A 16,307-nucleotide genomic window follows, 5' to 3' on the forward strand; every position below is an offset into this window, starting at 1 on the left:
CAGGCCGTCTGTCCCCGCTCAGCTGTCAGACAGAAAAGTGGACTCTGCTGCTGCGGCGAACAACAACAAAGTGAAGGTCATGGCCACTCAGCTGCTCGCCAAGTTCGAGGAGAACGCTCCAGCCCAGCCAGCAGGACTCAAACGACAGGTACAGAAGGAACGTGCACTTCTCCTTTTGTGGCGCTGCAAGCTGATGTGCAACTTTTTCCTTCCATGAACTGGTTTGAGGAGCTTCTAGATTTTTCTGCAGTGCTGCAGGACCTCTTGTGTCATGGTGGACGAGCTGTAGGCCGTTGAATTAATGGGCCAAAAGCTGATCAAGCGGGGTGTTGTTCCAGGGCTCGTGTGGGCGGCCTCTTAGTGCTGACTGGACGTGAAGAGCTTTGGTCTGCTTGTTACTGATGACCAACAGGGTCATGTGTGTGTGTGGAACAAATGGGTTATTGAAACTCTGGACAACATTTCTGCAGGAAAAAAGAAAACTCTTTAGTTTCTAAAATAAATCAGCGTTTGGATATAAAAAGTGACCCAGTTCTGCTTTCAAATCTTTAACATTTGGGTAACACTCTACAATTTAGGTCCCTTTGTTAATGTTACTCAGCAGCACATTTATAAACTATTAAATAAAGTATTAACTGCTTAATATTAATGTTAATATTAAACCCCCCCCCCCCCCGGCCCTTTGTCTTAACCTTAACCCTTTGATGCATAATGGTCACTACAGTGGACAGGTACTTAAAATTGTTATTTATTTATTTTTGCTATTAAGCACAGCTGTTGAAGACTTTGTTGCATTTGAGCCCCTCCATTTGGACTTCAGTAAGTCAAGCCAACATATTTCATGTTCAGATTGCACACTGTCCACTGAGGTGGACATGTAATTAATTATTTGTAAATTACATTTTACAAAAAATATGTAAATATGAAATTTGCTTCATTCACACCTAAAGATGAATGAAAAAAATTGTTTAAAAAATCATGGTTGAAGATTTCATAATTCATGCATCAAAGGGTTAAAGAGACGATGTGCCGTTTTTACCAGTAATGCCGGGCGTACACTGTGCGACTTTTTCACCTTTTGGAGCCGATTTTCCACTCGTGCGAGAATCCACAAGATCGGGGCGAGTTTTGCGCCGAGCGCCGTGTAGTGTACAGGGGGTTACGAGAGGCGATTAACACCACGTGATCAGCTACCGATCAGCAATCGTGAGCTCGCACGGACTTCTGGCATGTTTAATATTTTGCTCGTGCCTCGTGAGGGTATCGCACTGTTGAAGCGGCGCTGCGACCGAAAAAGTATCAGAACCGCTCACGGCGCATGCGCAATCCTTCATCAACGCCGCTCGCTCGCTATTTCCCTAATAACACACGTTGTACGTTTTAATTTCTACACGTTTTTTTACTCACAAAGATTGTCAAGAAAGCGTGTTTGTCGTGTTCATGTCAAATTAAACTGATCACAAAACACAGATTCACTTTCTTTATTTCGTTTTCCTCATCCAACCCCCATAAATCCCTGTGTGTCCCCCTGCAGCTTTCCCGAAGGACAACAAGCAAAACAAGACAAAAAAGTCTGACGTGTTGTGTAAAAACTGCTATTTTTAGCATATTTTTAGGGCCGACGTGTTGCTATCATACGTACAGTGTGAGCGCATGACTCGTGAGATCTGCTCTGCGAGGAAGTCGTACAGTTTGAGCTGAAGCTGAGTGCTACGAGTGAAAAAGTCGCACAGTGCACGCCCGGCTTAATCTGGAAATATCCTTCGAAATGTTGTTTAAAATGAATTAAATGATGCCCAGTTGTTGAAAAATTTGGTGGCTTCGTAACCATAAAAATCGGGTCCAACATACACAGGAGCGGGTCTCTGGGTGACGCCATATTAGCTCCGATGTTTCCTTCTACGGGAGTCCGTGAGGACCAAACATGCTTTCTGATTTGTAACAAGCAGTTACAAAACTTTCCTCATCCTTAAATGTTGTTGTTTTACATGTTTACCTCTTCATGTGTTGCCAGTGATCAAAGGGAGTCTGATGTGCTTGTTTTTTTTTTTTTTTTTTTGCTAAAGTTTGCACTCCCCAGGGCTTTTTGACCCAAATGGGCATCCGTTGGTAAGGTCTTACTCCAACACAAAAATACTGCTGGCTTGCAACGATTTGGGTATCTACTGCCCCCTATCGCCAGGAAAAATGCACACTGTCACTTTAGTAGTTAACACGATCAGGAACGTTAATAAAGAGCCTAGGGATCCCGATATGGCAATATGTCCGGATGTTTTTTCCTGCAATATTATATCGATATTCAAAAGCTGTGTATCAAATTTGTGGAAGAGTTTACATGCAAACATTTGTGTATTTTCTTTTCTTTTGGTGCAATTCAAACGCCAACCGCTAGTTAGCAGCTGTGTATAGTAGGTTTTGTTTTCACCATTGAAATGTAAATCCCTCTGTTCTGGTTCAGATACCTCATGTTAAACATGTTAACTCATTCGCTGCCAGTCGTTTCCTGATCTGTAAAGCCCTTTGCTGCCAGCGTTTCTCACCGTTTTTACTGTTTTTTTAAGAGTCGCAGAACGTTGCGCGCTAGGATGATGTCGACGCCAAAACAACCAAAACAAAGAGGAGACTCACCTCTTACATCGAGAAGAATCCGCGCAGTTCGAGAGTTATCCGTTCTTTCATAATCCGTTGTCGAATTGTGATCGGCAGAAGCTTTTCTGGTTCACGCTTCACTTTTTTTTTACAGCAACGGTCCAAAAACGATCTCCTAACACATGGATTTTCTGCTTCCTGGTCACGTGACGTGTGACGTACGTGGATGAAGATCGACTTCAGAGCTGGGATGTTTGTTCTCAGGGTGCGGGGACTCGTTCCGACGCCCATACAGTAAAAAAATGTAAATGACGACTTATGTCGTCATTGGCAGTGAATGAGTTGAATATCAGTTTGGACTGTTTATTGAATTTTCCTACAATCAATTCAGTCTAATAAAATTGCGAATAACGTCCGACGGAATGTATCGCAATATATCTTGATACATTATCGTCTCTCTTGTATCGTGATACTTATCATATCGCCAAAATTTCACCAATACACACCCCCAAAAGGGACCCTTATTGTAAAGTGTTACTGAAGTTTTTTTTAACTAAATGTGTTATTTTGGTCCCTTTATTTAATCTGGTTCTACAGATAACTTTTCCTTCTACGTAATATTTAACTCTGTGTTGCTCTGTGATGGGCTGGCATCCTGTCCAGGGTGTACACTGCCTGCTTGCCCAGAGATTGATGGAGATAGGACCCCCCCCCCCCCCCCCCCAACCCTTAAATACAGTTTCCAAAGGTCTTAAATGGCCAACGACCCAATAAACAAGATTCTTTTATTTCTATAAAATTTTCGTGAATTTCTCGTTAGCGTTCAGCATTTTTTGTGTATGATATTGGCGTAAGCGGAACCGTACACATTCAGTCGGTTGTGAAAGGGGGCTGTTTTTAGATGAGCGCATTAGCTGATTAAGCTAGTTGGAGCTTGCTCCATGGGGAAGTGCAAGTTTAATGGTAACTGGATGGTTAATCCTACATTTGTGACGTGGTTAGCACCGATTCCAGGCAATAGCTGGAAATTATAGCTTAAATTTTATTTTTAAAAATAGCTTAAATTTGGTCTAAGTGGCCTTAAAGAAGGTATTAAAAAGTCTTAAGTTTGGCTTGATTAAACTTGCAGATCCCCTGTATTTAATGTACATTAAGTTCCATCAACATATATTTTTCTCTGTCATCATTGATTTTATTTAGGACTTTTGTTCCTCCACATATCTGTGATTCTCTCCCTCTTTTCTGTTCTTCTCTCTCATTCTTCACCTCCATCCGTGGACCGTTTCACGATGCCTTGCATGACCTTTCTGTCCCTCTTACTGGCCGTTGCCGCCGCCATCTTTGCCCCAACATAAAGGGCGACTCCCTGCCCAATCTGGACCTGCTTTTGTCCCCTTCCCCACCACAAAACCCTGTGAACGAGCCAGGGCGCCTGGCCCCCGTCCCGGCCTGGAGAAAGGTAAACTCCATTCTCTCAGAGACGTACTACTAACCCGATCATCTAACCATGCGTCCCACTTGTGTAGCAGATGCATCACATCTACTCCGACTGACCTTAGATCTACTGTTCAGGTTTAAATTGTGTGGTAGTTTAGCTGCTTGTTCAAGAATCTGTGTAGCCTTTTGTGTTTGCGACACAAGAAGGTGCTTCACTGTCCCGGTTTCTTTCTCTTTCCGTTGTTCTGACCCGGTTCAGAGACGCACACAGCAGCAGGAGAACCTGAGCATTCGCTACAAAGAAATGATCAAATGTCAGACTCTGCCCAACAGAGGGGAGCAGGTATGGTTAGTTAGCTTGGTAGTCCTCTAGCTCTTAGATCAAAGATCTCTTAGAATCTGATGTAGCTTTATAGTTTAGAAGCAGTTTACCCGGATGCCATTTAATCTGCAAAGTCAAATAATAGTTCAATTGTCAGGATTTTTTTTATGTCTAAACTAGGTTGGCTGATTTATCAGTCGGCTGATATATATATATATGTATATATATATATATATATGTATATATATATATATATATATGTATATATATATGTATACATATATATGTATATATATATATATATGTATATATATATATATATATATATATATATATATATATATATATATATGTATATATATATATATATATATATATATATATATATATATATATATATATGTATATATATATATATATATATATGTATATATATATATATATATATATGTATATGTATACAAATATATATATATGTATATGTATACAAATATATATATATGTATATGTATACATATATATATATATATGTATACATATATATATATATATGTATACACACGCATACATACATACGTATATATATATATATATATATATAGTGTGTGTGTGTGTGTGTGTGTGTGTGTGTGTGTGTGTGTGTGTGTGTACCAGCAACTCAGAAACCAGCCTGCCTGGCTTTTCTGCCAGCATCTCCACAATCTACCAGTGGGGTGATGTTTCTCCTGCTGTGTTTGTTTACGTTTATCGTTGTCAGATTTGTAAACCGTATCACAGACGTTCATTTAAAGTTTCAAACTCACCCGTTTGGAGGAATTTAAAGTCCGTGCTTGGTGGAGAAGAAAGCCACCAGCTGTTGAGTAAATAGGTGGAGGTTGTTCAGAAAGTCTGGAAATAAAAGCTAAACTCTTTAGGAAGCTGAAAATTTTTCTGGTTGTATAAAAAGTCATAACATGCCTCTGGTACGCGTGTTTGTGACTGTGGTCTGTCGTATTAATAACATTAATAACACTACAAATAATAGAAATGTACTGTCTGTGTTTTTCTGATAACCACATATAAGTCTCTTTCCGAAGTATTTCTCGTACCCGATGGCACCATCTAGTGGCTGACAAGCATATCACACAAATAATTTCTCCTTTTGGTTTTTAAGATGGCGACTTAACGTTTCTAGTTTAGAAATGTGCTTCTTTAGCTGACAAACAGTGTAAACGCGTTGTTTTACAAGTATTATTCTCATGCCATGTTGTATTTTCATATATTTATATTTTAGAGACTTGTCTGTGAAAACTTCATCAACTCTGCATCAGCTGAGGTGTTCCTTAAATTTGAAGCATGTAAGCGGTAGTCTAACACTATTGGTTAGTTCTGGTCAGCGCTCAGTTTCCTGTTGCACGACGCTTACATTACATCACATGATGAGATCATCACTTTTACGGATTAGTGAAAAATCATACATCATTTCTGAAAGGGGAAAACTCTGGAAAAGTACTTTAATAGGTTGTTTTTGGAATAAATTTCAGCTTTAGTAATAGATTAATTTTTTTCATTTAATGGATTAATTTAATGAATCGGCTGTTTCTCGTTATAATTTTTTTTTTTCAAAGGCCAGAAGTGGCGCCAACCTATTGTCCAGCTCGGGCTCTCGAAGCTGCCCAAAGAAAACCGTTCTGCTCCCCTCTTCCTCCTCCTCCTCCTCCTCCTCGCTCTCTCTTCACTCAGAGGTGACAAATGTCTGCCGACTGTCTCTTCCTGGTTGTCTGCCGGTTTAGCTCCAGCATCCACAACACCTTCTCTCCCCCTCTGAGTTGTGTCAGCTGCGGTACCTCCGGTTCCTCTGCTGTATGTTAAATCCTTAGATTGCTCCATTTCCCAGAGTTTAGTTCCTAGAGAGCTCCATAAGGTTGTTTACATCCCTGTGAGTGGGTAGCGATGTCGTTATCAGGGCAGCAGCTTGTTTTCACGCTCGGCCGGTAAATAACTGTTGACTCGGGGGACCTCAGGTTGAGGGTTCTGCATAGCAAGCACTTCTCTAAATGAAAGTCAGCAACGGAGTATTTTTTATTTTTTTTTTGCAGCTAAAATGATCCAGTATGATGCATTTATATAATACACGTCTACTTGTTTCTGCCCTTAAGAATATACATCCTGAGGAGGAGGAACTAGAATATTACGAGAGGCCTCTGACACACAGGGTACAGTATATGAGTGAGCGCATGGCTTCTTCTCCTGAAATAGTCTCACGAGAGCTCCCTCTGCAGGAGGGGAGGCCGTTGCACCTAACAGACCCCGGGCCCATTCACATTCCTGGTATTCAGGAGAGGGCCGAACGCCTGATCCTAAAGTTTAAGGGCAAACCGGACAGGCCACCAAAGGTGAACACTGCATGGGCACTTTGTGATACTTTGTAATTCACCGTCCCACCGCCGGGATGACTTCTGAGCCTGCTTGTGCAAGTTTGAAGCACGGACTGTTCTCTCTAAATCTGATTCCTTCCTTTCAATTATCCTCCTGCCTCCCGGAAGGTGAAGAAAAAGCCGTCCCGTTTCCTTTTAGAGCAGTGGCACTTGTCCCGAGGCCTGGACGGGAGCCCGGCTTCACCGCTCTCCTCTCCTGACTCTTCCAGAAAGGTTTGGCTGGCGCTGCTGAATCACTCTTTGCAACTCAGAGGAATTGCCACAGAGCACAAAGAAATTACTTTAAGACTCACTTTTGTATCTATTTATCTCAAATGCAGCCTTTAGCTTTTGGGCATTATTCGTTGACTGAGTTCAGGGCATCAGTTGTTCACTTTTTCAGGCTTAAATTGGTGCACGAATGCAAAGCTTTTAGTTTGGCCGTTGCAAACAAAACAACGTTGGTCGGAGCCACAAAGCCAAGCTTCTTAAACTGGAAATTGCATTTTTAGTTGTTCCAGTTGTAAAAACTCAGCTTGATCTTTGTAGACCCCTTTGGGGACTGAATCCGTTATTTCTCTGCAGGAACGAGTGAGGCCACTGGACTCTGGCCAGATGCCTGTGTTTGTGCTCAGTATTCAGGAGCGAGCCGAGCAACTTGCCGCTCAAATGGAGGGCAAGCGGGCCGGGCCACAGGTGAATTAGTCTAAATGTCGAGTCTGCTTTGTAGGAGTCAACAGTTTAATCGTTCTTTGTGATTTCGACATCAACATATAGACTGATTTGGCGAAGTAACCGGAAGTTAAGCCGCCACGTTACCGCGGTGACAGCTGCCAGCCGTAGGCGTTGTGCGCAAAGCGGGCTTTTGAAAATGAGCAGCAAGAAGTGGAAGTTGTTTCTTTAGTGAACGTGTCTAGGAAGGCTGGGAGGACGTGTGCAGTCGTCGGCTGTTCTAAATACAACAGAAAAAGCTACATTTGGAAAGAAATCTTAAGCGAGATATTGTGGTCTGTGCAGGACCGGACCGGATCAAACCCTGCTTGGCAGCCGCCTTCGCCTTGAGCAGGAGCGCTGCGGGGTCGCTGCAGCAGCACTCCTGGCAGTGGAAAGTTTGTGCGGCCTATCCTGAGCTCAAGTAATTCTGACCCTCGATGTAGTTGATCAGAGACCTCTTCTGGTCATCACAGAAATTCAATAGAATATTCTTGAATGTCTAAACCAAACACAAACTTGTTTTTATGTCACATAGCTTGTTAGGACAGGGTATCCGCGGGTCCTTAAAAGGTCTTAAAAAGTCTTAAATTTGCTTTTCCAAATTTAAGGCCTCAAAAATCCTAAAAAAGGACAAATAATCCTTAAACAGAGTTTCCAAAGGTCTTAAATTACCAAAGACCCAATTAACACGATTCTTTTATGTCTATAAAAATTTTGTGAATTTCTAGTTAGTGTTCAGCATTTTTTGTGTACGATATTGGCGTAAGCGGAACCGTATACATTCAGTGAAAGGGGGCTGTTTTTAGATGAGTACATTAGCTGGTTAAGCTAGTGGGAGCTTGCTCCATGGGGAAGTGCAAGTTTAATGGTAACTGGATGGTTAATCCCACGTTCGCGACGTTCCAGGCAATAGCTGGAAATCATAGCTTAAATTTAATTTTAAGAAACAGCTTAAATTTGGTCGAAGTGGCCTTAAATTTGTCTCCCTTAAACCTGCAGATACCCTGTAGGGGCGTAACGGTACGCTCGCATCGTATTCGGTTCACTTCAGTGTTTTAAAGAGTTCGATTTGATTAGTTTTCAGTATATTATTATTATACTTATTTATTTAATAATATCTGAAGCAGCTCCTATAGCGAGCAGAACCAGGTGTCATCACAGTCTCCTGATCTAGCATGGTGTCTTTAATTATTTCACACTGTATTAGTGCAGCTATGAGCATCACACTCATACAGACAAGTGTTGTGTTTGACTGTTGATGCTCTGTTTTTATTTCTGCAGGAGCCTTAAAAGCTCATCTCGCTCACGCCGCCCAGAGGTTCTTCTTTAAAACTCGTATGAAGTAACGAGCTTCCTCCACGCCGTGTTTTTTGTTGTAGGACAGGGTGTCCGCGGGTCCAGTCTTAAAAAGTCTTAAAAAGTCTCAAATTTGCTTTTCCAAATTTAAGGCCTCAAAAATCCTTAAAAATTACAAATAATCCTTAAAGACAGTTTCCCAAGTTCTTAAATGACCAAAGACCCAATAATCAAGATTGTTTTATTTTTATGAATTTTTTGTGAATTTCTCGTTAGCGTTCAGCATTTTTGTGTACGATATTGGCGTAAGCGGAACCGTATACATTCAGTGAAAGGGGGCTGTTTTTAGATGAGCACATTAGCTGGTTAAGCTAGTGGGAGCTTGCTCCATGGGGAAGTACAAGTTTAATGGTAACTGGATGGTTAATCCCACGTTTGCGACGTGGTTAGCACCAGTTCCAGGCAATAGCTGGAAATTATAGCTTAAATTTTATTTTTAAAAATGGCATAAATTTGGTCTAAGTGGCCTTAAGAAAGGTCTTAAAATGTCTTAAATTTGACTCCCTTCAACCTGCAGATACCATGGAGGATGAAAACTTTACATCAGTTGTCACGGGGAAAATTAAGCAGACGTGTTTGTTTACATTTTTTGCCGCAGCGTGCCGGCGGTGTGAGAGAAGGGAGCGAGGGGCGAGGCGACGCTCCCTTCAGCGTCTCTACGGGCGCCAGTAGCAGCGACAGCCAGCTGCTTTGATCTGCCGCTCTAAAAGGCGTTGATCAGAATTTGCAGGTGACGTTTTTTAAACGGAGATCAGGCGCATGCAGCCATCATGCGTCACTCAATACAGCGTCCGTGCAGAAACTCGCCTAGGAACTTTTATCCGCTGCTCCTAAATCACGCAAATAAAAATGAATTATTTAACGGAAAATGAACCGAAAAGGTTCAACACCCCACCTGTGAACCGTTGCACCCCTATAGCTTGTCCTTCATGATTAAACATCACTGTTAGCTTGCTAACTGCAGTGTTTAATGATGCAGTCTGTTATCTCCCCGTTACTCTTTCCTGTTTATCGCTCAAACAAAGGATTAATTCATAAATTAATTACTGTATTCATTTAATATACCTTCACCAGTTGCTGGAGGCCACTGTCTAACGTAATCAGTCCAGCAGAGGGTCAGTTTACAATGACAGGATAATGAACGAATAAAGACGCGCGTTGCCAAAAGATGGCGACCTCCACAAATCGCTTGCCGAATCGGTCTATATTACTGATATAAGTTACACTTGAATATTAGAATCGAGTTAAAGCATAAATCAAACAAAAAAATCTACTAATTCATGAAGAGTCACGTGAGGTCACTCAGGTGATTAAGCAGCGCCTCTACTCTGCTCTCTCCCCCTTGAGCCTAAGAAAAAGCCCTCCCGTTTTTTTATGGATCAGTGGCACCTGGCTCGGGCCCAGGTTCCCCCCGACTCCCTCCCATCCACCTCGGACACCCGGAGACAGGTAGCCCTTCAGCACTTGAACGGGAACGGAGTGCCGTGTTGCTGACAAAGATGCATCGCCTCACTTCTGCAGGAGTTGCTGAACATGAAAACAAACTCACCTGAGACCTGCTTTAAAGCCTGCATGTTGTGAAAGGATGACAGAAACTCTCACTTGCAGCTTGCTGTGATTAATACTTTGGTTGGGACTCTTTTAGTCAGTTAGAGCTCTATTTTGCTCTAGTTTTTTATTACAGTACTTGTTTGGATCAGAGTAGTAGCTTGGAAGCAAACATCTTGCTTTTTGTGGCCTACATTAGCCACATACTACTGCTAAACTCTTCTTCTGTGGTATAGAGGATAAACTCTCTACTAGTGTCTTTGAAATGAGTTCAATCCTGGTGTGGATGAAGCTGGCTTTAAATGTAAAGATTATGTGAAATCCTGGTAAAGTAAATGGGGCCTTACAGCATTTTTATTTCTTTATTATGCCAAATAAACCATTAGGTATGTGTGTGCATGTGTGTGTGAAAATGCATGACTGCTTAACAAAAGCAGTTTGTATGGCAGAGCCACTCCTTTGTTCGTTGTCCTTCTTGAGTTCCACAAATCCACTTTTTCCCGTTCCATCATTCGTTTGACCAAGTGAAGCAGCTTTTGGGTTGATTTAACAAGCCGGTGTCGGTACAGGATCTGCTCGGGTGCAAGATCGGCTCGGGGTCCTTCGACTGCCGATGACGTCAAAGTACGGCAAACCCACTCGGACAAAATACACTACACATCTTTATACTGTTGGAAAGAATTTAGCAGCTTCGTTATTAAAATAATGTTTCTTAAGACGTAAGTTTGTGTTTATAATGGTATTTGTAAAATAAAACACTATATTTTATTCATAATGTTGAACTCCTCTTTGAGCACATCCCTTGAAGGATCATAGGTATTAGCAACACCTGTGAAATTGTATTTGCAGGAAAGAAGTGTGTCCCATTTGTTGAAGTATTTTGTGTTTAGAGTTTTTGACGTCGTGTCCATGAGTAGTTCAGTTACGCTCATAGCTGCTAGCCAAAACTCTGGAGTTAAAAGTTTTCTGGCTTTACTAAAATACCTGTCTGTACTTATTTGATTGATGGTAGTTTTACTTTCTATTAGACTCCAAATGTAATCATTTGGCACGTTTCTAATTCATAATTTGTAAGAATGTAATCGGTGATATTAGCATTATCATTCCTATGGGTTTTCCCATGTATATTAGCATTGCGCTAACCACTCGCTGCCAGATTGCAGCCTTTGCGATTAGAAAATCTCCTTTTGTCACATCGCAATTTAATTGCACATGCAGTTAATCGTTCAGCCCTCATATACATGCAGCTCTATGCTAAAAGTGTATTTTCAAAGAGGTAATGATGGATTTCTTTGTAAAAGTTGTCCATCTTTCCAACAGAAAGATTTGCCTGGACCAACGTAACGTGATAACAACGTAACGCGATTACGTATTTCCGTAAGGTTCATGTTCAGCCAATCAACTACTTTGACGTCATCAGCAGTCGACTGACCCCGAGCCGATTTTGCACCTGAGCAGATCTTGTACCGACACCGGGTTTGGTTTACGGCTAGTTGGGCGACGCGGTCGGTGCTTCCTAACTCTGCTTTGCCATGAGTGAATTCCTCTTTTTTTTCCCTCCCATTGTTGTTCCTGTTTCATTTCCTTTTTATCTCCATGCACTTTATTCCATTTCTAATGTTTCCTTTCCACTTTTTCCTCCCTCTATCGATGCTGTTGATAGCGCTATGTAAGGATGTACACGGGGGGAGTTAGCACATTGGCTGAGCAGATAGCCAATCAGCTTCATTCTCAGGAAGACTCCAGGCCCACACTTGAACCTGAAAAGAGGGATGGGGTAAGCACGTTGTCCTCAGGGTAGAAGGCTGCACAAATCACGTCTGCCTAAGTGTTGTGTGAAATTCTTCAGTTGCTAATCATTCACCTGCAGTTTGGACAGACGGATGACCCTTTGACCTTGTGTACGGTGTTAAGAATGACCTAAGTTGTATGAGCCCTTCCCTCCGTTCTCACCCGACCCCCTTTTTGTTTAGTTTTTCGTCAGATTTTATTTCAATAATGATTATGTTCCTTCTTCCCCTCAGGGTTCTCTTAGAAAAGAGTTTCCCGTTAACATCGGAGGCAGCGACGTCTGCTTCTTTTGTCGGAAGCGTGTTTACGTCATGGAGAGGCTGAGCGCAGAGGGGAAGTTCTTCCATCGCAGCTGCTTCAAGTGTGACTACTGTGGCACCACACTACGACTCTCCTCTTATGCCTTTGATGTGGAGGATGGTAAGGCGAATGCTTGGCTAGCCTTTTGCAACGATCCTTTTTTATTTTAGCCACTTTTAAATTTTAACATCGGACTAAAATAACCCGAGTAAAAACAAAATGTTGCTTTCAGATGATGATTTTAGGCACTAAAGGAGACATACCCTGACTTTTGTTCTTAAGTTAGAATAGTTCTCTGGCCGATACAAAGCATAGATGAGGTTTTATTAAAATAATTGAAAAATGTGGGGTCGTCTTATAATCGGGGTCTGTTACACACGCTGATATTGTCTGGGGTCATTACACGCTCGTAACAGCAGAGGGCGCCAGGCTGCACATTCTGAACAGGAGAAAAAAATGAAGACCAGAGGTCCGGAGCAGAGTGGACAAAAAGCGAACAAGCTATAAGGCAGAGTTACGCGAATTTTAAGATGACGGTGGTCAATTCAGCAGAGGCGGCAAACTTTGCATGCATGGATGTATTGGATGGCAGTGGGGACGGCGTTCTGGGAGGAGTCGGCAGGTGTAGCGATCTGATGGTACACCGGGACCGCAGTAGCATGAGTGAGAATGAGGGTGAGTGAGTACAGCGAGGCAGAGGGTGTCTGAATTAAAGCCTCATTTGACTTTTGATTTCACATTTCCGCAAAGTTCTGATAGTTTGTATTAAAATAGTACTTAAGCCCAGTATTTGTTCTCAAATTAAAAAAATAGTTTATTTAAAAACTGATTTTTTTGTCTTTTGCTGAAGATTAGTATTGGGGGGGTGTCTTATAATCGGGGTCGTCCTATATTCGGGTGAATACGGTATTTATGTTAAGTTCTTTGAACTAAATCTCTCTCAAATGAAGCGGTTTCAGCTGTTTTCTTCCTTACAGTTTCAATACCTTCCAGAATGAGTCATTTCAGGGCTCTGTCACTTTAAGAAAACAAGCTGTAGCTAGCCACGCCCACTCTTCCCCTACTCAGGCAGCAATAATCTGAGATGCTCTGATATCTAGGAGGGGCTAAAAGTAGAGCTGCTGCTCCAGCAGCGGCTCTCTTGCACATGAGTTAGTTAAATTCTACATTCCCTATTTGTGACATCACAAAGGGGCACATTTTGAAATGCCTTGTTTTAGGCAAATTATTCCTAAAACCAGACACTGACAGAAAACGGGTAAGTTTGGTTTTTTGTCGAGGCAGTAAAGATCTTCACGGCAGCAGAAATAGATGCAAAAGGTGAGTTTTGCATAATGTGTCCCTATAAGACGAAACAAGTGCTATTCAAACCAAACTGCTACTGTGTGGAAAAGTAGTTGCCTCCACCATGCTAGATCATGAAATAATCATGATTATTTGGAAAGCTGGGTTCAATTGATAAACCACATCCAAACCCGATTACTGCAGGCATTCAGAAATAACTCCAAAACTGCCTGGCAGACAACCTGAAGTGGGCTAAAAGAGCTCAAAAAGCAGCAAGTCATGCCTTGTTCCTAAGGACTTAAAGAACAAAAGAAGCCAGTACCAAATCAAAATTTGAAAAAAGACTTGTTGATACTGTTTGTGCAAATAAACACTCATGTTCCTAGTTCTGTTGACTCCTGTGGTGTATGAGTTTTGATAAAAGCTAATAGGAAACAATAATGAGTTGATGCATAAAAGGTGATTTCTTACCATCAATTTGACCAAATGATTGTAGGAATTAGAATTTATGCATGAATATGAAAATTTGGAGCATTATCAATATCCTTTATATTCTTTTAATTACCAATATTATATATTATGCCTGTTTAATCGCACTTTCTATACGGTATAAATACGACACCGCCTGCATTAATTTTCTCCTTTAAACCCCCCCACAATGCTGTCACGTTCCAAAACAAAAGTTTTTAGGCCTGCACAAACCTTTTCACAGCATTGTTGCTTTTAAATGATTAACTTCAGTTAAAATCAGCTGAACAGAAGGAAAGGAAATATGAGTGAGAGGGATTTTCTAAACCATCAAATTGTTTTCAGTAAGTGGGGCTCTGGCGCCTCCTGGTGGCAGCATCAAGCCTCACACCTTCACAACAACTTAACCTGGCCTTGAATCTGATTTGAAGTTCTCACAGAAAGCAGCGTTTCTGATTTATTTGTGCTAACAAACATCATCATCCATAAATCTAAAGGTATTGCGTCCATGTTTGATATCACAGTTGATCGCTCTGACCTCAGAGCCGAGTCCAGCCTTATGGCTCGGCGTTTGTCCCCGCTTGGAGGTGTCCATTGTTCCCAGACAGACAGCAGACTGTTCGCTGTGGGACAGCAACCCACTGACGGTCTGAGGGGAAACACAAAGCAGTTCTTTGATTTTCCTTCACATGCACATATTCCTCCTCTACAGTTCAGCATCTCTTCTGGTGAAATTTCATTCATTTACTACTTTTTTATACTATTTTCACTTTTTTGTGTCCTACAGGAAAGTTCTACTGCAAGCCCCACTACTGTTACCGTTTGTCTGGCTATGCTCAGAGGAAGAGGTCTGCTCCTTCTCCTGCTCCGGTCTCAGCTAAGGTATTCGTCTTCCTCCACACGATCAGTTCTTTTTACATTTTAGCTCACAAGGTCAAATTCCTGAATAATTTGTTGTGTACGTCACTTTTGATCTGTTCCTTGCAGGAGAGTCAGACGCCCCAGACCACCACGGTGACTGTCGATGCCCCGGGGAGGGCGATGGCAGCAGCAGCTCCTCAAGCTGAGCTCCAACCCTCAGGTACCAGCTTTTCCTCCGTAGGTGTGCTGGCTGTGCCCCGCCGTCTGGCCGCGGGTGTGGGGGTCCCGCTACGTGTCCTCCGCCGTACGCTGTCATGGACCTGCCAGCAGGTGGCGCACAACCGCCTAGATTCTCCCTTCTTTTACGCCTACTGCATCTACCTCTTCTGCTGTTTCACCATCAATGTCCTCCTGAATCTCCTCTAGCAGGACTCCTCCATTCTGTCTTTTCTGTAGTCCACCCTCCTTTATTAACCGTTGGTTAACCAACACAAATGGGATTGTGATGATTTATTAGTCGGGACTCACTGATTGGAGGTGCTCGTGTACGTTTTGTGAGTTCGTGTCTAAGTGAAGACGCATCATTGGCGCCTTTGCCAGCGTTGTGATTGGCAGAGGCAGCTAGGGAGGGATCTGGCAGCGTATTAGAGACGAGAACGATGCACCGTAATTTAGTTGTTCTTGGCTCGGGAATCAGAACTCGTCAGGATTTACTGTGGTCAGCTCTTCAGGCAGCCACTCTTTTGGAGTTCTGATTTCCTGTTCAGGACGTGATGTGGCGATAACCGTAGATAATGATGCAAATTTAAGTTTACTAACGTACGTTCCTGGAGTTTAACCTGAATATTAGACATACTTATCTGCCTGTTTTAAATAAATAAAATCCCTGCTAAGATGGACTTTTTTTTATTTTTTACTGTAACCCTTTCTTTAGCCTGTGACCCCCCCCCCCCCCCCCGTGTCTCTCTCTCTTTCTGTGTCTCTCTCTCGCTACCTCCCTCTTTCTTTTGTTTGTCTCTCTCCCTCTCTTGCTCTGTGTCTCGCTCTGTCTTTCACTCACTCTCTCTCTGTCTCCTACTCTCTTTCTCTGTGTGTGCGCCTCTCTCTCTCCCTCCCTCTTTCTCTCTCTTCCCCTTTCTCCCTCCTACTCTCTTGCTCTGTGTCTCACTCTGTCTTTCACTCCCTCATTTTCTCTCACTCTCTGTCTCTCCCTTTTTCTTTCTTTCTGTCTCTCTCTCCCT

The 16,307-nt window shown here is 42.2% G+C and overlaps 1 protein-coding gene across 9 annotated transcripts in view; it reads left to right on the forward strand.

Annotated features, from left to right (window-relative positions):
* mical3a (microtubule associated monooxygenase, calponin and LIM domain containing 3a) overlaps window positions 1–16,307 on the forward strand; it is a 124,301-nt gene that overhangs the window by 69,447 nt on the left and 38,547 nt on the right. For 2 of the 9 annotated variants that reach the window (XM_070550460.1, XM_070550461.1), the window contains 4 exons: window positions 1–148; window positions 12,387–12,573; window positions 14,993–15,087; window positions 15,193–15,286. The exon at window positions 1–148 is cut by the window's left edge and continues 29 nt beyond it. In XM_070550460.1, the coding sequence (XP_070406561.1) occupies window positions 1–148; window positions 12,387–12,573; window positions 14,993–15,087; window positions 15,193–15,286 (524 nt within the window). Of the gene's footprint in view, window positions 149–3,946; window positions 4,049–4,285; window positions 4,370–5,955; window positions 6,073–6,486; window positions 6,724–6,873; window positions 6,979–7,329; window positions 7,441–10,161; window positions 10,264–12,025; window positions 12,140–12,386; window positions 12,574–14,992; window positions 15,088–15,192; window positions 15,287–16,307 lie in introns of all 9 variants that reach the window. The other 7 variants (XM_070550462.1, XM_070550455.1, XM_070550454.1 and 4 more) reach the window with 7 other exon arrangements.

The sequence above is a fragment of the Nothobranchius furzeri genome, chromosome 4 (assembly GCF_043380555.1).
Source record: "Nothobranchius furzeri strain GRZ-AD chromosome 4, NfurGRZ-RIMD1, whole genome shotgun sequence".
In the NCBI taxonomy this organism is placed as follows: Eukaryota; Metazoa; Chordata; class Actinopteri; order Cyprinodontiformes; family Nothobranchiidae; genus Nothobranchius; species Nothobranchius furzeri.